This window comes from Eretmochelys imbricata, chromosome 15 (assembly GCF_965152235.1).
Source record: "Eretmochelys imbricata isolate rEreImb1 chromosome 15, rEreImb1.hap1, whole genome shotgun sequence".
NCBI classification, from domain to species: Eukaryota; Metazoa; Chordata; order Testudines; family Cheloniidae; genus Eretmochelys; species Eretmochelys imbricata.
Window position 1 is genome coordinate 15,016,067 of NC_135586.1, and position 24,844 is coordinate 15,040,910.

Here is a 24,844-nt window from a genome sequence, read left to right on the forward strand (position 1 = left end):
CTGTTCTGTTATGACCTTCGACACATCACTCTCTCATTCAACAATATCCTAATGTGAGCATATGAAAAAAAACCAACTGCATCAAGTGAAATTGTGTAGCCAGTGTCAGAAATGAATCTGCTCCGTTTTGTCAGGCTCTGCTTATTTTCATTTTATGAAGGCTGAAATTTAACTGTTAGTAGTAAACAATTCTTCCTATTCTAATAGGGAGCCTCAGTTCTTAAACTGATATTTGGTTGCCTTTGAAGAGGAGAAGGGGTGTGTGAAAGGAGGAAATTAATTTTGACACGGAGAGTTATTTTTAGAATAAATTATTTTCATGGGTCCTCCCAAAGATACCTCAATAACATCCAGATCTTCCTCTAGCAACCCTGAACATGAATGGCCCTGCTTAAGATGTGGCTCCTGACAGTCTGACTGCTACTTCTAGTTACTACATACTGGTAAGCCTTGATTAGGTAGTGAAGTGAGCAAAGCCTGGGCTGTGATTGACCATACTCATTCACAAAGAGAAAGAACAGAGGTAATTTCCTGGGAATTGGGGAGGGGAAGTTTAGTGCGCTTTTAAACCCATTCTACCCTTGGATTAAAACAGGGAGGGCAAAATACAGCTCACAGACTTAAAACAGAGCCTGAATTTATCCTTGTATTACAAATGAGGACAGTCAGTCAAGGCTACAGATCCCAGAATGCTCTGTTCCATCCTGACCAACATCATAATCTGAAAAATGAGGCAGATGCAATATGATCCATTTTGTACAACTTGCTGGGCCCTTGTGAATCTGGCAAATTGCCAATGTGGCCCTCATTGACTAGCGTGGGCTACTTGGTTAGTCTCATGGGAATGTTATCCTTTCACTTACTGTTAGGAAGAAATAAGCTAGTATGTACTAAAGTGCTTGTCTCAGCTGGCACCGGCTGCTCATATCTACTCACGATCACATATTACAAGCAAAATTGTTTTCAGTTATATTTGACCTACATTGAGGCTAACTTTCCTGCTCTGTATTATAAAAATATGAGAGTGCATAGATGCTTTTAATCTCCTTATTTTAGGGAAAAGATATTTTGATCATCACTATGGACACGTTCCTGAAGATCAGACTCCAATTTGTCAGTCTGCTCACACATTTCACAGTCCATCTGTTTTATTTTGATGATAGCTGTGCAAAGCACCAGAGAAATTCACTTCAGAGACATGACGGTAGCTGATATTTATTTGGATACTTCTGGCGAGTTTCAACATTTTCCATCTTTCACTATATCCTAACATTGCCTTTAATTGCTTCTTGTCAGCAAATTTTCAAGTTATCCCTCTTGGCTGTTCTCTCCCAGCTCCTTCATTATTTGACAATACTCCAGTCATGATATACTGCAGAAAGAGATATCAAAATGGGAAAGCAGTTGATGAAATTCAGAATAAAACAAAGTCAGGTAGGGCTATGATAATACATGGCCAATGGCTAACTGAATAGTTTAAAAATCATCACAGAAAGAGGGTAAGAATATATCTCAAGAATGAATCTGTTTTCTCTGCTAAGACATCTCATTTTATATACAGCCCCAACAAAAGTACTCAACAATTTCACAAAGCTTCTCAAGTTTCAGTTCAAATCTTTGAACTGTTCAAATTCTATTATATGAAAGAGAACCACAAAAGGTCAAAAAACAACAAAAATATGTTCTCACAAGAACTGTCTCCACAGTATTGACACCCACCAAGCCTGGGGGAGAAAAAAGTTTCCTTAGAAATTATTGAAGATGCTTCAAGATACCAACACACACAGGTCCTGAGTGACTCAGCAAGTATGTAACCATGTGTCTGACTAAGGATGTGAATAACCCCATTGACTTGTATTGTACTATCCACATGGTGAAAGTTAGGCACATGCCTTGCTGAATTAGGGTGACAGGTTGCCGCCTCCTTCATCTTTGTTAAAAGGGCATAGTCCAGAACAGAGCATTATTCCATCTTAACCAGAGTGGGCTTTGTTATTGCCTGGTAGAAGCCTAAGGTTTCAGCTGAAACCATGTGCTACATATGGGGAGGGGTTATGCTCACCTCCCTCGGACACACGGGAAACCTTCAGGCTCCTGAGAGCTTGCCAACGTAAACCCAGCACTAGAGCACACTAGCTGGAGTGGGAAATGTACAGTCTAGATGCAGATCAGTAAAACAAACATTTTTTTTAAATAGTTTATTTAGCTTATGGAGATTGTTGAAAGGAAATGCCTCTCCAGAAATTCTAACCTAGAAATGCTAGGAAAGCCAGTGTAGCCAGAGTTTCTAAGCATCTGTGAATCATCTTCATCTCCTTTGCTTTCAGCTTGTGATGAAAGCACCACTACAGTATTGGTCTGCCTCAAAAGAACAGCTTGGCAGCGATTGTGGCTGAAGAACTCCCCCCCCCCAAGACACCACAACCCAACCACCAACTGTTCAATGAGCTAAAACAGCACAGGGCTCATTGAGAAGGGATCAATCCAACCAATAACAGATCAGCATCTAGCATGGACAGCTTTCTAGCTAGCTAACTATGGCCCCCATCACAATAGCATCCAAGCACCTCCTGATCATAGGTTAATTGAACCTGACACTACCCCTGTGAAATAGGGGAATATTACAATCCCCATTTTACAGAAAGTGAATTAAACCACAGGATTTGTCCAAGGTTACACAAAGAAACTGACAGAACCAGGATCTGAACCCCATGTCTCCTGAATTCCAGCCCACTACCTGGGCTGAGAAGAATTTGGACTCAAGGGAGGGGCAAAGGGAAGAGAGGTCTACTTATCAACAATCAGCAGAACCCCTTTCTTTTCCACTGGGGTAAGGTGGTTAGGTCCAATGAAGGGAAGGAGATAAATACTGGGATGGAGGAATAGGGAAGAAGCTGGGGGGAAAGTTAAGGGTCCCAGTGCAGAGACAAGGGGAAGGGAAAGTGGGGTATAGGGACAGGGTTAAGTTAGAGGAGAAGAATACAGAATTAAAATGACCATAGGAAGGGATTAAAACCAATGAGTAAATAGATTGGTATTGGTGAAACAAAAACAAAATACATAAACATTAATCCTTCTCTGTTTTACCTAAACACATCTGATAACAAGTCTGGGTACAGCTTTATATAAATAAAGGCAAATGATAAACATTTTTAAATGAGAGTTTCAAAACATCTCATGCAACATCCTCTCTTTCACCCACTGCTGCGTGTATGCATGTTGTTTATTTAGATTATAAACTCTTAAGGGCAATGTCCAGCACACTCTAGGGACAATGGACATTTTGGTTACGTTATTTATAAATTCCAACCCCTCTCCAAATCCCTTCCTTGCCACAATGAAGGAAAAAGAAACCCAAAGTATCTCTGTCAAGGTTCCTTCCCCACTCTGAACTCTAGGGTACAGATGTGGGGACCTGCATGAAAACCTCCTAAGCTTACTTTTACCAGCTTAGGTTAAAACTTCCCCAAGGTACAAACTATTTTACCCTTTGCCCTTGGACTTCCACTGTCACCACCAAACATTTATCTGGGTTTATTTTTATTAGGAAAGCGTCGTTTAGAAACGTCTTTCCCCCCAAAATCCTCCCAACCCTTGCACCCCACTTCCTGGGGAAGGTTTGGTAAAAATCCTCACCAATTTGCATAGGTGACCACAGACCCAAACCCTTGGATCTTAGAACAATGTAAAAAGCATTCAATTCTTGAAAAGAAACATTTTAATAGAAGAAACAGTAAAAAGCATCACCTCTGTAAAATCAGGACGGTAAATACCTTACCGGGTAATTAGATTCAAAACATAGAGAATCCCTCTAGGCAAAACCTTAAGTTACAAAAAAGACACACAGACAGGAATAGTCATTCTATTCAGCACAGCTATTTTCTCAGCCATTTAAAGAAATCATAATCTAACGCATATCTAGCTAGATTACTTACTAAATTCTAAGACTCCATTCCTGTTCTGTCCCCGGCAAAAGCATCACACCGACAGACACAGACCCTTTGTTTTTCTTCCTCCTCCCAGCTTTTGAAAGTATCTTGTCTCCTCATTGGTCATTTTGGTCAGGCGCCAGCAAGGTTACCTTTAGCTTCTTAACCCTTTACAGATGAAAGGATTTTTCCTCTGGCCAGGAGGGATTTTAAGGGTGATTACCCTTCCCTTTATATTTATGACAGTCTCAGTAGCACATATCACATCTCTGTTGCCCCAATTGCTGTGAAAAACAGAAGGATGGTCAGGCGCACTGACAAGACCAACCAAACACTGTTGGAGGCAGAATGTAACCTGCTTATATAGAGTGCTGGGCTCATCTTTGGATAGAACTGATTTTCCATAAACAGAAAAATCATATTTACAAATAAACTAAATTAAAAAAGCTATACAAACCAAGAAAAACAGAATTAGGATGTCAATGAGGTCAGTTCTCCCACAAGGCATCAATGCACAGCAATGGGAATCTGTTTGCTAGGGACGTCCACTCGGTCTATGGTGTAGTCACAGCCTGATTGTTTTCCAGCTAGGCTCTTTATAGCTGGTGCAGAGCTACCAAGTTATTGTATTTAGACAACCCCTGCCCCTAGCGAGACATCTAGACAGCTTCCTAGTAATAGTTTGGGAGCCATCTTATTTTGGGGTCAACTGTACCTTTCTTTCAGCCCCAGGATTCTATAAATCTTTTGTTCCCCTGGGGAAAAGGCACACTGCAGGAAATGAAAAATGGGAGAATTCCCTCCTTCCTGGAGGTTTGTGTGGTGGAAGGGGGGAGAAAGGGGTTGTAGAGGATGATGAGAAAGAAGAAGGAACGGCGGGGAGGAAAAGAGACAGACAGCAGAGGTTAGGGTATCTGTTTCTTCCAAAAGGACAATCATTCCATTTTTTTGCCTACATAACTGCATGAGCATCTCTCCTTTACCTCCCTTTCCCTTTCTCACTTCCAAGAAAGCCAAGGATTCAGTTGTGGTCAAGGAAACCCTTTAAGAGAGCATAAAAGGGAGAAAATACCTGGCTAGCCATAAAGAAAATACCCTTGTATCTTCACATGAAGCCAGATAGATTTCTTCCACAATTGCTAGAATTAAGTTTGCACATAAGTACAGTGAGCTGAGACCCAGAAGAGACTAGAGTACACAGTGTTTCTAACTTCTCTCCAACATCCCTGCTGTACTCCTGAGGATTTGTCTGCCCCATTTACTAAGTGGGAGGAGAGGGGCTCTCACCTCCTACTTGTAGGAGATCCATGCTGAGGGATACAAGTGGCAGCTAGAATTGTAGTAGATACTTCAATTCTAAGCACCATTCTGATTCCTCTAAGAACTAGCTCCTCATTTCTACTGAGAATTTCTTGCAATAAGACCTTCAAAGGCTCTTTCCTGTGGCACTAACTGGCACTGAGGTATTTAAATCCTTATCATACAGAGATTTCCAAACACCACATTACTCTCCCCAAACACAAGTACTATCACCACCATGGTTACAGGCACCTTGGAAAATACTGGTATGACCAGACTGGGGACCATGCCCTAAACTACATTCCTGATGGTTTAAAGCTTGCAGCACACCGCATAATTTGATTGCCTTATTCCCTAAGCGTTGTCCCTCACACAGAATGTAGCCAACCTGTGATATTCACTGCTAGAGTCAAATACTGTGGCAGGATTTTGATGTTTTGAAATAAAGTCTACATTTTATTATCAACAATTAAAGCTATGCTTGTCAATTGAGGGCATGCCAAACCCCAAGATTCAGGGTCTAAAGTGACCAAAACAGGATCAGGCAGAAATTCAACTCTTTCACCCCATTCTCAAAAACATCTGCTACCAGTCACAGCAATCGCAATAGGCCCATGCATTGGAAATCCTAGTTTTCCTATGTAGTATTAAGGGTGGTTGTTCAGCAGCAAATGACTGGTGAAGTTACATGATTTGCTAAAGCATCTCCTTCCAGAGTTGTAGCTCCTAAGAATGACACCACACTATAGCAACTTCTGGGAGTGGACAGGATGTTATTTATAATGGAAATATCCTCAGTTAAAGAATATCCTTTTACTGGAAAAAATCCAATTATTATACTTTGATGGTTTCCAGCATCTGGTAACGATACTTTCACCCTGGAAATAAAATGCAACAAGTCTTCATGTACAATAAGCACCTTTATTGAGCATCTCACCATTCAATATAGATTCCATTTGACATCTTAAATTGCTGAATTATAATCCAGTTTAATCCTTCATTAAGACAAACTTCAGTTTTGCTTGTATAAAAAAAAGTATTAAATCTGTGTGGTGTATGTTACTATTTAAAAAAAGCCAGTTCTGTAGTCAAATCATCACTACCTATAATGCTGATGTCACACAAATTTCAAAGCCAAAACCATTCTCTTTCCTATGGATGTATCCATGTAAAAGGAACGACAAAAGTCAGTTTGTTCTGAAGGCTGAACGGCTGGAAAAAGTATTTTCTATTTCTTAGTTTTACATAAGGTGAACATTCACAAAAGCTATTAAACAGCAAAATATTTTACATTTCAATCATGTAAAAAACTGAAATTTTAGACAAACAAGCTAAATTTTCAGAGTACTGTTTGCATACAATCTAAATACAGGAGCCTCAATACAGTCAAAAGAGTTTCTTCTAGACGTTCTGTATGCACACACAAAGTCGTAGGCCATGATCCTGCATGGAGTACCATGCAGAGCCCTGTGCCCGGGCAGAGCCCCAGTGATTTCAGTCAGACTCAGCCCGTGCAGTTCCCAGTGCAAGAACTGGGCCTTAGAGCCTACATCTTGGCTGCCCTAGGTTATTTAGTGCAGTTTTGGTTCAATGCTCAAGAACAGTTTTATAGGTACAATTTATTACAAACCAATAGCCAGATTTAATTTTTTAAAAGAGGGTTGTTTATTGTCAAATCTGTGCTCAGGAAGAAAAAAATTCTGAATTGTAATACCCCTAATCTCATTTAAAGAAATAAATCTTCCTATGAGGGAGCCTGTCTTACTTTATAAAGATGCCTGCATAGAAGTTTTTGCAACCTTATTTAGATATTTAACACTAACTGCCACTCAAGCCAATAAACGTTGCCTAGTCTACAGTATCACCAGTGATGTTCTGCTGTAAAGAAAGGGAGCTATCCTGCTAACAGGCACACTTAAGCAGAATAGTTGGTTGAGCTGGCACTCAAGGGTAAGCTTGCAGAATCATTTTTAAAAAGCTTAAGCCAACACGAGAGGATAAGTTTCTCAATGGTACCCGACAGAAAGATGAAATGGTATTTTAGACAGGATCTAAAAGACTAGTTACAAAAATTAAGCCTTCAGCAGCATGGGAAGGCAGAAATTTCTAGGAAAGAAAAAAAAGTCAGCTTTTCAGTTATTTCCTCTTTTTGCAAAATAGCTTTGAGTCAGCAAGAGTTTCATCACTGTATTACAAAACACAGCATTGCTCTCTTCCCATTGTGAACATTTTATGTTTTTTAGCAGCAGACAGAGTAAAGCATTTTCTATGAAAGCTAGGAAAGGAGTTCGGCTTGCAGCAGATTTTAGTTTATGCTTAAACACAATGGTCATCCCCACGAAAGAGCCCGAATGTGGAAAGCAATCCTTTAAAACAGGACCACAGAAGTTAGTAGAGCAGGAAGCCCGTAAACAATGAGGAAATAGCAGATGTCACCGACTGGCAAGGGTGAACGGGGTTGAGTAAAGAGATGAGAAATTAGGCCTTTGTAGAACTCCCACGTAATTCTGAGTTCTGATTTGAAATGTGTAATGATCAAAATGTTTTAAAAGCCAAAGTAGATTTCTTATAGCAAAGATCTCCCCTAAGGACACAAGCAGCTTTTAGTAAGGCTGATAAAACTACATTATTAAAAAAAGTCTGGTCTGTTTTGTGAAATAAATTCTTCTATTTCTTCTTAAACTAAATTATGTCAGAAAGGCATCCCTGTTAAACTAACAAATCTATTGCCATCACTGTTCATATCCAAGCCCCATCTTCCTCTCGTTTTTCAATATACATGAACACATAGCTGGATCTTCTAGCTACATTTCTTCTCCATTAGCTACAACTCAATGGAGAAAACTATTCAGCCTGCACACTGATTACCAAGGTCTTACTTTAGGAAAAGTCTAGTTGTGGGGTAAGCATATACACGTGAAGGCAGATTTCAAATAAGTTAATCGTGTTACTAACTGGTAGTGGAATTTTCCACAATTTTTAAACTTGGGATAGGATACAGACACACAGCTTGGACCCAGAAAAGAAAGATACCTCTGTCAATCAGCACTGTGTTCTGGAAGTTCCTATAGCAAGAAAAGAAAGCACTTCCCCCCTCCAACCACTATTTTTTCTGACGAGTACTTAAATAAGCCATCAAAGGTAGGTAGGACAAACGTTTCAATCTTCCTTCCCCTCACATGCTTTCAGCTTTTTACAAGTTCAAGATATGTTACTTTCTAAATAAATGCCTTAACATTAAAATGAGACAGCTAATCACTCATGAATACCCTGGCAATGGGGAAAAAGCGCTAGTAATGGTATGTATACACAAGGGCACAAGATGTGTAGGTAGTAACAGGCTTTTTCAAACTTTCAGGTGGGAGACAACAAGAAAATTAAAAGGTAATGAAGATCTATAGCAGAATACTCTCATAATTGGCACCTGTGTGTTTCCTGCTGGTGGCAGCCACTTTCTTTGCAAAGTGACATTTGTGACACCAGCAGGGCAGCATGCAACATACACTAGTTTTCAAATGGTTTCACATCAGAGAAATGTAATTGCCAGGAGCACTAGAGGAGTTATTTTCCAGTAACATTGCCCCCAACAGCAAGGAAGTTCAGATGGTTTAATGCTTTACTTTCCTACACAGACTGTACAGAACAAGAGGGTTGAAAATTCTTTATGCGCCAGGGGGAGTATGTTCACACCAAGTCAGAAGATGGGATTTTTAAGTGTTTGAACAAGTCTTTTTTTAAAAAAGGGAAAAATGTGTGAATTTAGCGATTATGAAAGGTGCTGAATCAACAGACCTAGACACCAAAGTTTTCCATTTATCAGCACACCACGCAGCATAGGCAGCTGTATGCAATGCAAGCTTCTCCACAGTGCTCATCGATGTGCCAGGACAATCTGGAGGGACCAGCTGCAGTGACCAGGGTTTTAATTTGCTGGCCTCTCTGCTGGAACTGCCAACTAGGTTCTTACTGTCAAACGTGGTGGTAAATTTTGCGATATGGATACTTGTCCAGTAAGATCTGAATCGTTATTAATCGGCTCGTTTTAGAGACGTCACCAATCAGGCAGATAGGTGGTGATCGTTTGGTTGTTACCTTCCCACAGCTGTAGAATTAAAATAAGTTTTGTTTAACAGTGTTATTTACAAAGACATAAGGGGGAAAAAAAACAAAACAAAAAACTAGTAGGTGGATTCCAGTTTGGATTTGGAAAACTGGAAATAATTAAAACATTTGTCATCTGTACAAACTAAAAATTGCAAAGCCAGAAAGCTGGAGAGCATGTAGGTATAGGTGCAAGTTTAATTTCTCAACAGTGGTGTTGTGGGAGGAAGAAATAGTCATCACATAAGACTATGCCATGAACTCCCCCACTCCACCTTTCCTATTTGAAAAAATTAAAATTTTTAAAATTGAAATACTAGTCCAAATCTCCATTTTTAGGAGAGATGCTGCTGTTCAAATAGCCACCTACTCAGTCGGCTGGCAAAAAGCAGCACATAAAAGGACAACCACTACCATCAGTGGAGGATTTTTGAGCGTGCAGCATCTCTTCCCCCCTAGGCAGAAGGGGACCAACACAGTTTTAGTACCAGCATCATTGCATGTCACATTTGACAGCTATTCCAGTTGTTTGGAAACCTCTGAGATTCCCTAGGAGCGAACACAGAAATGCTAGGGGATAGCATTCAGAATTATTTTTACAGCTGGTAATCTGTATGTTTACATATAGCTATTTTTAAATTCTTAAACAATTCCTTGCAAAACAGGTGCAAAATTTAGTTATTTTCTTTGCCACAGTTCTAAGGATAAGGGCATTGAAACATGTAGACTGAAAATTCCTATATGCACATGGCACATAATATAAATGAGCAGGAATCCAGAGTGAAGGATTGCAACCACATGCAGAAAGATGTGCTATCCAATGTACACATATGTATATATTAAGAAGTGTTTTAAGATCCTATGTTGCACTCAAGATTCTGCAATTTTAATGAAGCTAAGCCACTGACAAAGTAAGAAATGGATATTGTCCAAGATTTACAACAAAAAAACAAAGGAAACCCCCAGCAAGATAAACATCCAGGAAGATCTTACACTGAAGGAAAGAATTTCTGAGAAGACTTTACAGTTGTCGGACTTTTCTTTCAGTGCTTGTAATATTGACATCCAGTTTGTCTACTTTTCCGGTTAGCCGGTCAAGAATGTCATCCTGCTCATCAATTTCTGTCTGCAGACCCAGAGCCAGGTTTTTCAGACGGCCAAGCCCAGAAGACATGTCATCTGCCAATGGAGAGAGAGGGAGTATGAAGGTTCAAAACAGCAGGAATTACAAGATATAGGTGCCATTTAAATGGGTGCTGTCAAAATTCCTCCCATTTCCCCCAAAACCTTAAATTAAACCAAGTGTCAGTGAAAGCTGCTTAACGATCCCCCTACAATATTTGCAATACAAATGTTATAACACTGGCAGTGCATTAGTACCAGAAAAGTGACTAATCAGTTTTCGTTGCTCAAAGTGAGTACATTGCAAACAAAGAGACACAATAAATGGTGAAAACTAAATTTGATCTTGATAAACTAAGGTATTTGTCGGGTCTAAAATACATTTAGACATGTTAACTTTCTCCCTTTACTTTAAGGATGGATATATATTTTTTCTTGCCTCTGTACATTTGACACCCTAACATGAGCAGTCTCTCACAGTTTGTTCTTTAAACTGATATTTATTATCAAGAAAGATCAAAATACACAGGTGTAAAAATGGTTAATTCTATAAAGCTCCAATCCTTGCAATACACCCCATTTCTGTACACGGATTTTTAGAGCATTTCCTTCCATAAGGTACAAGTTGGTTTAATGTGGATGAACAGGTTTACTTGTTCCTATATCCTAGAATGTGTTCTTTGAAGTAGTTAGCTGCAGAAAAGAAGTTTACTGCACAATTGGCTGGCATCAATGTTTTGGAAACTAACAAGTTCAGAATGGAGTGGGAGTAGAACAGTTGTTATATCTATCGTAACACTTATGGCTCAGCATCCTGATTCTTCACGTATTTGTTTTCTTCCATATCACTCTTTCCAGGTCAGACAGAGCAGACAAGAGGCATACAGAGGCATTTTATATAGAATAAAACAGATTATGATTGTACTTTCTTCAGAAGTACTAACATATGCAGAAAGAGGAAAAAATCCACACCTTAAGGATTTAATTCCTTCCAATTTTTTCCATTTTCTTCAGAACTTTAAGCTCATTAAAATAAAGTTTTAAGCATTTGTTTACGAAGGCTTCAGAATCCAAACTGATGCACTACTGACATTCACATAAACCAAACATACTATGCAAAATAAATGGTACATTCTACATTACAGGAGACTATGCTATTCATATTTTTGATATTTAAATGCTAAAATGGGTATTTCCTTACTGGTATTATCATCAGTAATACCCAGCTAATGTGCTTTTTCAGCATAGCTGGATGATCCTGCTTGACCCTGTTCCATCCATTTGAAGAGATGTTGCATAGGAATGTCTGCACAGCGACTGGTTAAACATGCAGCAGATATTATTTTGATGTAGTCAAAGGCAAGATATTTAAATTACACAAAGTGGCAATCGGTATCAGGTTAAAAAGTTTTGGGATAACTGTGGTGTGGTTTTCTTTAAAAAATAAATTGTTCAGCAGTTCAGTAACCAAAACATCTTTGAATAATTGTTTTTGTCTCAGTGGAGTCCAATATTGAAACAAAAGCCATAGGAGCACAGAGAAAAGAAAATACTGAGACCCAGCAGGGATACCCCATTGCAGATGTTAGTTTCCATACAGATTTATATTATTGCAATAATCTTAGCCAGTTTCAATCTATAGCTGGTTTTACATTAAAAGCATTTTTAACTCAAATCTATTACTAAACTGTGTCTTCTGTCCTACAACAGTCCGCCATCTGGTTAAAATCCATTTTGGACAAGAAGTGGACTACTAAATTCATAGTATGTGTGAAACATGATGGGACTTAATCATGAAGACTGGCCTAAAGCATGTAGCAGATCTACCAGGCGGAAGCTTTTGAAACAGAAACTGCATACACAGAGGAGCTTTTATAATCAAAGATCTGTGTATGAACTAAACGCAAAGTTTTAAGGACACAGCTAGTTGGGAACAGACTGCTCTGAATTCTCTCAGGCTATAAATAGCAAGATATGGAAATCATGTTAAGTCACATAGCTTCAATTTCTAACTCACCTAAGTTGCTGTCAATTTTCTGGTGGTAAGCTCGGAGATGTTGATTCTTTGGATAAACATCGGGTTGGACAGAAGATTCTGAATTGGTTCCACTGAAATCATAGTCTGTTAACAACGTAAGACATTTTTAGTCCTCATAAACAAACGAATGATTCAGAACTATTAAGAATTGCTCTAGCTGACTGACAGCTGACTTTCTGTCATCTGACTCTTGTCAGTGAGACCGAATACATTCAATCCAACATCATTATCAATAGGTCTGGCTTTACGATATGCAGAAATCCATGTTTGCAAGTGGATTTCCTGGTTGTAAATTAAAGCAGTAACTAAAGTCATGTGTCAGGTTTCAGAGTAGCAGCCACCTTAGTCTGTACCTGCAAAAAGAAAAGGAGTACTTGTGGCACCTTAGAGAATAACAAATATATTTGAGCATAAGCTTTTGTGAGCTACAGCTCCCTTCATCAGATGCATGCAATAGAAAACACAGTGGGGAGATTTTATATACACAGAGAACATGAAACAATGGGTGTTCATACACACTGTAAGAGTGATCAGGTAAAGTGAGCTATTACCAGCGGGGGGAGGGGAGGGCAAAACAAACAAAAAACACCCTTTGTAGTGATAATCAAGGTGGGCCATTTCCAGCAGTTGACAAGAACGTGTGAGGAACAGTGGGGCGGGGGGAAATAAACATGGGGAAATAGTTTTACTTTGTGTAATGACACATCCACTCCCAGTCTTTATTCAAGCCGAAGTTAATTGTGTCCAGTTTGCAAATTAATTCCAATTCAGCAGTCTCTCGTTGGAGACTGTTTTTGAAGTTTTTTTGTTGAAGAATAGCGAGTTTTAGGTCTGTAATTGAGTGACCAAAGAGATTGAAGTGTTCTCCGACTGGTTTTTGAATGTTATAATTCTTGAAGTCTGATTTGTGTCTATTTATTCTTTTACATAGAGACTGTCCAGTTTGACCAATGTACATGGCAGAGGGGCATTGCTGGCACATGGTGGCATATATCACATTGGTAGATGTGCAGGTGAACGAGCCTCTGATAGTGTGGCTGATGTGATTAGGCCCTATGATGGTGTCCTCTGAATAGACATGTGGACACAGTTGGCAACGGGCTTTGTTGCAAGGACAGGTTCCTGGGTTAGTGTTTTTGTTGTGTGGTGTGTGGTTGTTGGTGAGTATTTGCTTCAGGTTGGGGGGCTGTCTGTAAGCAAGGACTGGCCTGTCTCCCAAGATCAGGGAGAGTGATGGGTCGTCCTTCAGGATAGGTTGTAGATCTATGATGATGCGATGGAGAAGTTTTAGTTGGAGGCTGACGGTGACGGCTAGTGGCGTTCTGTTATTTTCTTTGTTGGGCCTGTCCTGTAGTAGGTAACTTCTGGGTACTCTTCTGGCTCTGTCTGTCTGTTTCTTCACTTCAGCAGGTAGGCATTGTAGTTGTAAAAACGCTTGATAGAGATCTTGTAGGTGTTTGTCTCTGTCTGAGGGGTTGGAGCAAATGTATCGTAGAGCTTGGCTGCAGACAATGGATCGTGTGGAGTGGTCTGGATGAAAGCTGAAGGCATGTAGGTAGGAATAGCGGTCAGTAGGTTTCCAGTATAGGGTGGTGTTTATATGACCATCGCTTATTAGCACCGTAGTGTCCAGGAAGTGGATCTCTTGTGTGGACTGGTCCAGGCTGAGGTTGATGGTGGGACGGAAATTGTTGAAATCCTGGTGGAATTCCTCAAGGGCTTCCTTTCCATGGGTCCAGATGATGAAGATGTCATCAATGTAGCGCGAGTAGAGTAGGGGCATTAGGGGACGAGAGCTGAGGAAGCGCTGTTCTAAGTCACCATAAAAATGTTGGCATACTGTGGGGTCATGCGGGTACCCACAGCAGTGCTGCTGATTTGAAGGTATACATTGTCCCCAAATGTGAAATAGTTATGAGTGAGGACAAAGTGACAAAGTTCAGCCGCCAGGTTTACCGTGACATTATCGGAGATACTGTTCCTGACGGCTTGTAGTCCATCTTTGTGTGGAATGTTGGTGTAGAGGGCTTCTACATCCACAGTGGCTAAGATGGTGTTTTCAGGAAGATCACTGGTGGATTGTAGTCCACATATCTATTCAGGGGACACCATCATAGGGTCTAATCACATCAGCCACACTATCAGAGACTCGTTCACCTGCACATCTACCAATGTGATATATGCCATCATGTGCCAGTAATGCCCCTCTGCCATGTACATTGGTCAAACTGGACAGTCTCTACGTAAAAGAATAAATGGACACAAATCAGATGTCAAGAATTATAACATTCAAAAACCAGTCGGAGAACACTTCAATCTCTTTGGTCGCTCGATTACAGACCTAAAAATGGCAATTCTTCAACAAAAGAACTTCAAAAACAGACGCCAATGAGAGACTGCTGAATTGGAATTAATTTGCAAACTGGACACAATTAACTTAGGCTTGAATAAAGACTGGAAGTGGATGTGTCATTACACAAAGTAAAACTATTTCCCCATGTTTATTCCCCTTCCCCCCCGCCCCTCACACGTTCTTGTCAATTGCTGGAAATGGCCCAGCTTGATTATCACTACAAAAGGCCGCTTCCCCCCCGCAGCCGGTAATAGCTCACCTTACCTGGTTTCAGAGTAGCAGCCGTGTTAGTCTGTATTCGCAAAAAGAAAAGGAGTACTTGTGGCACCTTAGAGACTAACAAATTTATCTGAGTATAAGCTTTTGTGAGCTACAGCTCACTTCATCGGATGCCTTACCTGATCACTCTCGTTACAGTGTGTATGGTAACACCCATTGTTTCATGTTCTCTGTGTATTTATAATTTCCCCACTCTTTTCTACTGCATGCATCCGATGAAGTGAACTGTTGCTCACGAAAGCTTATGCTCAAATAAATTTGTTAGTCTCTAAGGTGCCACAAGTCCTCCTTTTTTAAAGTCATGTGTGTTGCTTTCTGTAGTTCTGCTACTTAGCTGGGAAAAAACTGGGCCAAAGCCACAAAAGCCAAACAGTGCCCCTTATGGGCAAGTCATAAGGAAGCTCTTGTGCCTTCTAGTGGTCAGCTTCCATATGTTGCCTGTGGAGATCTATTTAGACCTTTTAACACAAGAAATTTCAAATTTTGTGTTTCTTTTTAATTAATTGAAAAGCTTCTAGCCTTCTTGTTGTAAATTAATGGTTTGCTATCTTCAGAGTGAAGCTCTCTAATCTGTTGGCAGACAAACAATACAGAGCCACAAGTATCATTTTTGCACCCTATGTGACAGGGTAAATGCGAAGTGGTGAAATTAACCATTTAAGTGCCAAACACCAAGCTCACACAATTATACTCAATTGTTACATTTTCAGCATGCATTAGATCAGTAAGGTACAGTGCTGCTTTATTTATAGATCTATTTCAAAGACAACAGTATTTTCTAACCCTCACAAATATAAATGAAGACTCGTTATAAAATGGGCCCTTATTTAAAGCAGGCTATGGCCATTCAGCACCAACCAACATTAGCTGAAGTTTGCTTAATACAAAAGCTAGGGAAAGAACAAAAGCCTACATGCTATTTTGTATGAATAAGACACGTGTCTCCTGGATCAGGGTTAGCTACATCTATATTGATAAGGGAGTCAGCCATGTTTGAAAGCAGTAGAAACACATGGTTCAAATGTGCTCCTTCTGAATCATTTTTAGTCATTTGACATACACAGGATATGGCTATACTTGAAAACATTAGGTAGGTTCTTGTACACTGCTTAGGTTGCATCTGCATGAGGAAGGAAAGGTGCTGAATCTTGCAAGCCTCTTTATTGTTAGTGTCTATATGTGATGATACTCTTTCCAGGAAGGCTAAACAGACACAGCTCTAAGCTATGTAAAGTACACCCAAAGTGACGGGCAACATCAAATAAATTAACAAACCAGAATTACGCAGCTTCCTTAAATTTGGATGACTCTCCTGGTACCTTGATTCCTGTTCTTTACTAAAGACCATGGCTTCTTTTAATCTGGTGAGAGAGAAAAAAAATAGAGGAAATATTCTTCGTGCCCATTGGTTGAATTCTGTAACGACTGAATAGGATTAGGCCCCAAATTCCTTTAAGGATAGCGAATTGCTTCTTACTTAGAACCAGTTCCCCTTCTCTTGACATTCATTTTTAATCTTACAGGGCTCAATCACGCTCCCACTGAAGTCAACAGCAAAATTCTTATAAACTTCTGTGGGAACAGAATCAAGCCCCCAGTCTTTACCAGTAAAGGCACTCGCCAAGACATATAGCCAAATATCGTACAGTAACCTGCCCTCTCCCCTGAAACAATACACATACAATGTTGCTGTGTTATTCACACATTGCTGCACTGAAGGTGAATGTCACATGGTTCTGCTCTAAGAAGTCAGTTTGCTTAACTTTTGTTTGTTTTTATTCAGAGTTGTTAGTAAATTGGAAAGAGAAAGAGTATAAGACCACAGGATAAATAGGAGGGAGTTTTTCAGTATGCTTGATTATGGCAGGGGTCCAGCTCTGGATTTCCTAATTTTTTTTTTTTTTTTTTAAAGCTGGTACACAAATTTACAAGGCTGTACAGCTACAAACCTCTACACAGTTCTCATTAAACTATCTAGATAATATGAAATTATTCTTACCACAAGTACCAAAGAAAAAGAAATTTTAGCAAAAGCATCAGAGAAGAAAATAGTCCCCATCTTGCAAGTTTACAACATACAATTGAAAGAACCTGCTTTCCCATTACAAGTCACTGAAAAATTGGAACATTTCAGAATAAAAGTTATTTAATTTTAGACCAGTCATATTTAATATAGTTTCTTACCATCCTGTGATACTGATTTTCTCTAGAGATCACGAAAAACACTTAGCTCACATTCAGCGCTTTTGTCTTCAAATGCTTTGAATATTCAACGTCCTTATTACCCCATGAAATATAGCTGCACATACCAGTACAAACTCACAGCAATATAATTTCCACGACTAAGGTTTAAAAACATTCTTTCAAATTTTGAAATCAAGTTAGAAAATTAAAGATTTAGCTGCCTTTAACATATAACCAACTAGTTATTTTGCAAATATTTTTTGCAATATTTGACTGATTGACCATTTAAGTATCAAAAGACTTTTCATGTTGAGTGGGCAGAAACGCATGCTGGTTTGATCAAAATTCCAGAGGCTTATATTTATTAGTATAGAGTACTGAAATATGTGCTAGGGGATCACAATACAGATGAAATACTTGGTCCTTGACCTGAGGAGCTTACAAACTAAAGCCTCAACGCTGCAGTCTGGTCTGTGCTGACTCTAGTGGCTATGCAGACTCAAGAGCAGAATTGGGGTTCAATATCAGACACAGCACAACAGAATAGAAGTCAGTAAGATGACCATTACTCAGGCTAGTACACAGCATGGAATAAAGGAGAATGGAGGTTATGTTATTTAAACTAAAACGTGTTGGCTACTTCTAAATTGTGTAAGTAGAAGATTTTAAAAAGGGATCGGAATAGAGAAGGGGATAGTGGCCTTGCAGACCATCTCAAGAAAGCTATTCCAGCCATAGGGGTGGCATGATGGAGTAGTGTTCTTTTTGTCTACATCCTGCAGTGCATGGGATCAGTTTGCAAGACTTTTCTGCTAAGAGGCAGGTCTCCCTGCCAACCATAGATGACTCGTGCCTCCCCATACTGGGGGAGCGGTGGGGGCACAACTGAAAGAGGAGGACACATGACCACCCCACGTCTCCTTTGCCCAGTGCCGCCCCCCCCCCCCCCACCGCATGTTACATATGGGGCTGCCGGGGACAGGGGTAAAGCGTGCTTGGAGGCAGGTGCAGTGGGAGAATAGAGCCCTTCTCTGCAAGCCAATCTAGGGCAATGGCAATTGTGAAAAAGGATTAATAAAACCCGACATGCCCCACCTATGCGTCGCCTCTGCTGCCAACTCCAACTGACCACTACCACTCTTAAAATTCTCTTTCTACTCACCTGCTGTTTCCTTGATACTCAGGGGCTCCATTCTGCTCAGGCTTGGTCTCTGGAGGTTTCGATTTGAAGTAGTTTACAAAACCACCGAAGACACTCTTAATGCTGTTTATGTGTCTTTGACTAATCTTTAAATCCTGGTCCATTTTATCCACCATTCGTTCAGTGCGCTTTAGTGCCTCACCCTGACGTACAAGTTCCTAAAGGGAAATTAACAGAAAAATGGAAGTTAGTCAAGTCAAGGGATAGATTGTGATGTCAATGGTTTTAACATTTAGGAATAAGATTTCAAAAGCTGCATTTCCTCTTTTCAGTCTGTAGTGGGCTGTGTTTTATGGATAATTATATAGAATTGCTATACGACTCCTTAGCATAAGAAAGATCCTCTTTGTTTATCGTACATGCATTTGAAATGTCACAGCTTTAAGATATTGCTCTTACTCAGGAGATCCAGTTAGATGGAAACAGGAAGCCAGAATACTGAATCCTTCCTGAAATTTGAGTTAAGCCCTCCTTGCTTACATATGTCTAGACTACTGGACAAGTTATATTCACCCCTCTCCATGACATGCTACTTCCAATATTTTGTAACCTTATCTTTTTTCCTCTAATTTATATTATATATGTGGAAATTTTATATAAAATTTCAATTTCCTGGCCCATCAATAACTCTTAAACACCGCTTTTTGACTACTACTCTATACCACAGATTTGTGAAGTACATGTAGATTTAACAAGTTTATTTGAGCATAAGCTTTTGTGAGCTACAGAAATAGCAGAGTAGCAGCCACCTTAGTCTGTATCTGCAAAAAGAAAAGGAGCACTTGTGGCACCTTAGAGACTAACAAATCTATTTGAGCATAAGCTTTCGTGAGCTACAGCTCACTTCATCAGATGCATGCAGTAGAAAACACAGTGGGGAGATTTTATATACACAGAGAACATTAAACAATGGTGTTACCATACACACTGTAACAAGAGTGATCAGGTAAGGTGAGCTATTACCAGCAGGAGAGCGGGGGAAGGAAGGGGGACAGATGGACCTTTTTTAGTGATAATCAAGGTGGGCCATTTCCAGCAGTTGACAAGAGCGTGTGAGGAACAGTGGGGTGGAAGGAAATAAACATGGGGAAACAGTTTTACTTTGTGTAATGACACATCCACTCCCAGTCTCTATTCAAGCTTAAGTTAATTGTATCCAGTTTGCAAATTAATTCCAATTCAGCAGTCTCTCCTTGGTGTCTGTTTTTGAAGTTTTTTTGTTGAAGAATTGCCACTTTTAGGTCTGTAATTGAGTGACCAAAGAGACTGAAGTGTTCTCCGACTGGTTTTTGAATGTTATAATTCTTGACGTCTATTTCCCCATGTTTATTCCCCCTGCCACTGTTCCTCACACGCTCTTGTCAACTGCTGGAAATGGCCCACCTTGATCATCACTACAGAAGATCCCCTCTGCCCCCCGCTGGTAATAGCTCACCTTACCTGATCACTCTTGTTACAGTGTGTATGGTAACACCCATTGTTTCATATTCTCTGTGTATATAAAATCTCCCCACTGTGTTTTCCACTACGTGCATCCGATGAAGTGAGCTGTAGCTCATGAAAGCTTATGCTCAAATAAATTTGTTAATCTCTAAGGTGCCACAAGTACTCCTTTTCTTTTTGCAGATACAGACTAACATAGTTGTTACTCTGAAACATGTAGATTTAAGAAGCTATTTTGTTCTCATTCTACCTGCAGAATTTTCATTAATGTCAATGGGAGATTTTCACAAGAATCAAGGATAAATATAGTGTAAGTTTTCTTACATTTTAAACCCATTGTTCTCCAGGCTCTAACTTTCCTTTATGTATTTGTTATTTATTATTTTTTTATGCTAGTGCCTAGAGGCCTCAGCTGACCTTGAGGCCCACTGCACAAGGCACTATTTGAAGTCCCTGAAGAGTTTACAGTCTAAAAGAGACAGACAAAGGGTGGATGGAAAACAGAGGCACAAAAAGAAGTGACTTGGGCAAGGTCACACAGCAGATCACTGGCAGAGCCAAGAACAGAACAGAGCTCTCCTAGGTACCAGCCTAGTGTTATATCCACTAGACCATGCTGCCTCATACCACAGTTAATTATGCATGCAGCAATTTCTAATGTGGAAGATGAAAGTGACAAACAGAAATGGTTCAGATTTGAACCACTGTACCTGCTAATACAAACGTTTGTAAATCTTTACCCTGCAGTTGTAAGCAGTAATCAAACCAGCACCTTGCTAAGCTCTCTGGCCCTCCACCCAAAGGGACTGCTTCTTACTGCTTCATGAAAATGGAGAAGCAGAATTAGTTTCACTTTCCTATTCCTTATTACAAGCTCAGTAGAAAAGTGGAAACAAGATTCCTTATTAATTTAATTTTGTTTTCAGCATTAGATGCATGCAAACAAAAGTGACAAGAACTTGACAATTACATTTCAGGGTGGTGGCAATTGTGAAAAAGGATGATTAAAAGCTTCCAGGAAGAGGAGGAGAACCAATAAAAGAGAAAGCAAAAAATGCAAAGAGGGCAACAGGCATGCTTGAACAAAAAAGCGCCTCTTTCTCCCTGAGGTATTTCTAAGGCGTCTAGCCCTGTGGCACTAAAATCAATAACTGCCAACTCCAGCTCAAGGCAACTGTAGCCTTCATTAGCTCTACAGTTCTTAATAAGAAATGCCAACTTCCTGCCACCTATTGTGAACAAGATCTAGAAACTTGTTAGAGTCACCATTTTTATCAGGTCTTAACACCTTTATCTGCCCTTGCTAAGGTATGTTACATTTTACCATGGAAGTATAGAGATGAAAAGAGATTACCAATACAGAATCTACACAAGTGAGGCAAGTAATGCTGTTAGAATTATTTCAGTTCCACATTTTCACTAATAAAGAGTATCATTCTCACACGAATAGTCTGCACTAGGTCATTCAGAAAGCATCCACTGATAGAAAAATGTTAGTGCTATTTTCTTATAAGAGTCTTTTCTGCATTAACTGATTCCTACAGCCTATAGTTTTAAAATTCTAAAGCACACAGGTATGCAGATTAAGACATTGAAATATCAAAGATACACAGCCAGAATCCATCTGCTTGCAGTTGCATTAATGAAAAATAGAACTGCTGTCCATATTCTTTCCTAGATTTACTGAATTTTAGATAAGCAGTCTTGCAGTCTCTCTTTTTACTTTATGTTTCCCCACTCAAGCAACCAGTTCTGTGCCATTCAGATTCTACCATTAACACTAAATCAGGCCTACACTGCAAATTTCTTTTGGATTTTCAGTAACAGACCAAACTGTTTTGTGATAAGGGCTGGATTTTTCCTTCCACTATTAGAGAACATTTATTACCACTTCTCAAAGTGCGTACATTGAAGAGTTTACTATCTAAATCAAGTTACTCATGAAAGTTATTATAGACAATTATATGACTTGTGTCTATGCATTCCCTCAGAATTATATACGCAAACCAATTACTACCATTTGAGCAAACATCCTCCCTCAACAGATGATGCAGCCCAGAAGACCAAATTAGTGACTCTAGATACATTTGTAATAGGTCTCATCATCACTTATTCTGAAAAATCCCCATCAGACTAAGGGAAATGATTAACAGAGATGAGCCTAAACACATTGGATAGTGTGCTATATTAATTGCAGGCCACAATTTAACAGGAAAAAGAAGGTCTATCAGACTTTACACAGTTAGAACAATCATTTTCATTTGTGGTAACAGAACAACAATTGTGGTAACAGAATACCTACACAGGCTTTGCTAATTTTTAATTGGCATTTTTATCAAAATACAGTTACACATCAGACTAATGTTATCAGAGTCTTAATCAGACCCTATAAAGGAAAGGTTTATTGCGAGAACTCAGATACGCTCTCCTCAAGACTTTAAAGCAGCCAAGGAAGCTGCAACTTGGATTTAAAAACAAACAAAAACAAATTAGCTAACAGCTTCATTGCCAGTATCACCTCCCAGCCCCTGCAACAATGAACAGTTTCTACAGACTACCAAGATAAACTAATAGGAGTGTTTGATAAAAGACCTCTAAAAGTTTTCACTTTAAACCCCCTAAAATACAGTTTATAAAGCAGTTCACCATGACAGCATGCAAAATATCGGCAGGCACTTCTGGTTAAGGCTTTTTAGGGTATTGAACTAGATTTTTTTCCTGGTTTCAGGTGTTTTTGAAGTCTGTGTAGACAACTCAGACATTTAATAAGACCAGTAGGCCAATATGGACCTTTTTTATATGACTAGTTAAAAACTGAAGGCACTCAGCATGAAAATATTATCATTAACAATCAAAATATTAAAAATCAAAACAAAATATTAACAATCAAACTTGTCTCCTGATCATGCACTCATTTAGCCTCATGCTACTCTACTGAGGAAGGTTACACACGGGCTTAAATGTTTACAAGATCTGGGACTTACCGATCTCTTTATGTTTAGTGTTAACATTGCTGAGTCAGTTTAATAATGTGACTAAATAAACCAAAAAGGCACTTATGTAAAGTTTTGATTATATCTTGAAAAAAATCAATATTACTGTCATTAAGAACTTACCTCTGATGTGGCTACTCCAATTTGCTCAGATTCATAAATGAGGGAAAGAGATCTATTAGTGCTGTCCTCTGTGGCCTGAGCCCGCCTCAGAACTTCCTGCTGAAGATACCTCTGTTTATTTGTAGCCTCCCTATGTTGCCTGTCAGTAGGGTCATCAAAGATATCATTTCCATTGTTCCACTTGACTGGCTTCAAACCTTCATCATCATCATCAAAGGGATTATAGTTTTTTGTGTAAGATGACATAATGCCAGTGTGTGTTTTCTCCCTTTGCTATAGCGTGAGTGAAACTAGAGAAAAGTGAGTTTGGAGTCACACTGGCATTCCCAGGGCCTACAGCAATTGTTCAGAGGGATTGAACCTCAACAGAATGAAAAATCTTTACCTGTAAAGGAAACAGTTTTTATTTATCTTTAGAACACTGAGTTAAGAAAAATTGTTCACTAAGGTATAAAAATATAAGCTGTGATATGAACCACAGAAGATACATAAGGGAGAGAGGAGCAAATACATTTTTATATCTGGGTGGGAAATTGCATCTTGGTATTTCCGTTCTTTCCCCCCCTATAACAAACTCTGCATCTGGGACACAATGGATCTCTCCATCGCACGGTAAAACTCATCTGTGCAGGCAACTGCAAATTCTCAAGGGCTAGTTCAAGACTGTGGAACAGACTCCCACAGGATCTACAAGCCATCATAGATCGCACTACCTTCTGTTTCAAGCGTCACAGGTACTTATTTAACGTTGCTTTTGCTAATACTGACTCACAGCACAGCGTACGTATCATTTATCAAACAAAACATCACACTGCACATTTAATTTTCCCCTGGGAAAGAGGATGAGAGAAAGAATGAGCCACACATGACAAATATTAGTCACGTTGCTCAACACATTACTACAGGGTGCTCGGATACTATGGCGAGGAGGCAGTATAGGAACCTGTAGGGAACAGACTCAACAAATCACTGTAGATTTAACTCTCCTTTGCGAGGAGGGGGAGGGCGGGGAAAGGAGTCAGCATTCCCCTTCCACAATCATTCAAGTAACTCCAGACACAAAGCTACTGCAGTTGCACGGGCATCCACCCCTCGTTTTAATGGATACCACGAGAGAGCTAAAGCCCCCCCCCGCCCATATGGAGCCTCCTGCTCTCTAGCCCCTGCCTTCTCCTCCCGGACCTGCCGCACGGCAGATGGGAGAGCCTTCTCCTCGGCAGCTTCCCGGTGGCGGCCCAGATGCCCCGCGCTGCGGCGCCGCGGGCCGCTCTCAGCCATGACGCCGCAGGGGGACACACTCCTCAGGCACGGGCCGCCCCCGGGCGGTGGGTGTATCCTCGCCCCGCGCTGCTCGGCACCGGGCCTGAGCGGGGGGGCCTGAGCCCCGGACAGACGCGGCGGGGTCCCCCCCCCCCCGCCCCCGTCGCCCATCGGGGGAGCCCCACGCCCCTTCCGTCTCCGAGGCGCCCCCACTCCTGCCGCTCCGGGGAGCCGGGACAGCGGCCCTCGGACCTCCTGGCCTCGCTCCCGCGCTGAGGGGCCGGAGCCGCGCCGCGCGCGCCAGCCCCCACTCACCAGCTGCCGCCCGCCAGCGACCCCGACGCCCGCCTGAGCGGTGCCAACACCCGCCGGGCTCCTCCACCCCGTGACTACTGGCTTAAACCATCGCTGCCCCTTGCGCAGGGGAAGCGGCTGGGAGAAACTATCATGACTCGCCGTTGAGGGGGTGTGTGTATGCGTATGTGACGGGGAAGCGGGCGGCTATGGAACCTTCAGGCC

General features: G+C 40.5%; 1 protein-coding gene across 4 annotated transcripts; it reads right to left on the minus strand.

Moving 5' to 3' along the window:
• Positions 1-1,126: 1,126 nt before the first annotated feature.
• On the minus strand, positions 1,127-24,806 carry SNAP29 (synaptosome associated protein 29). Of its 4 annotated transcripts, XR_013348039.1 has the most exons (8): positions 24,641-24,806; positions 23,066-23,450; positions 18,468-18,664; positions 16,397-16,482; positions 12,469-12,573; positions 10,323-10,508; positions 3,936-4,213; positions 1,127-1,372 (listed from the first exon to the last, which is right to left on the minus strand). XR_013348039.1 is itself a non-coding variant. In XM_077834766.1 (7 exons), exons 2-6 carry the CDS (start codon positions 23,309-23,311, stop codon positions 10,351-10,353), a joined length of 792 nt encoding a protein of 263 aa, XP_077690892.1. In that variant the 5' UTR covers positions 23,312-23,450; positions 24,641-24,806; the 3' UTR covers positions 1,127-1,372; positions 10,323-10,350. The 4 variants fall into 4 exon arrangements, 3 of the variants coding, with proteins under 3 accessions (XP_077690892.1, XP_077690891.1, XP_077690889.1); XM_077834766.1 differs by lacking the exon at positions 3,936-4,213; XM_077834765.1 differs by lacking the exons at positions 1,127-1,372; positions 3,936-4,213 and adding an exon at positions 6,136-9,330 and having other exon boundaries at positions 24,641-24,805.
• Between the last annotated feature and the right edge of the window lie 38 nt (positions 24,807-24,844).

Bases quoted from the DNA above. Each gene is read 5' to 3' on its own strand.
- SNAP29 (XM_077834766.1), bottom strand. From the start codon at position 23,311: ATGTCATCTTACACAAAAAACTATAATCCCTTTGATGATGATGATGAA. The intron at 18,665-23,065 runs GTAAGTTCTTAA...ATTTCCCTTTAG, and splicing joins TTGGAGTAGCCACATCAGAG to GAACTTGTACGTCAGGGTGA. The intron at 10,509-12,468 runs GTGAGTTAGAAA...CTCCATTGGCAG, and splicing joins GAAAATTGACAGCAACTTAG to ATGACATGTCTTCTGGGCTT.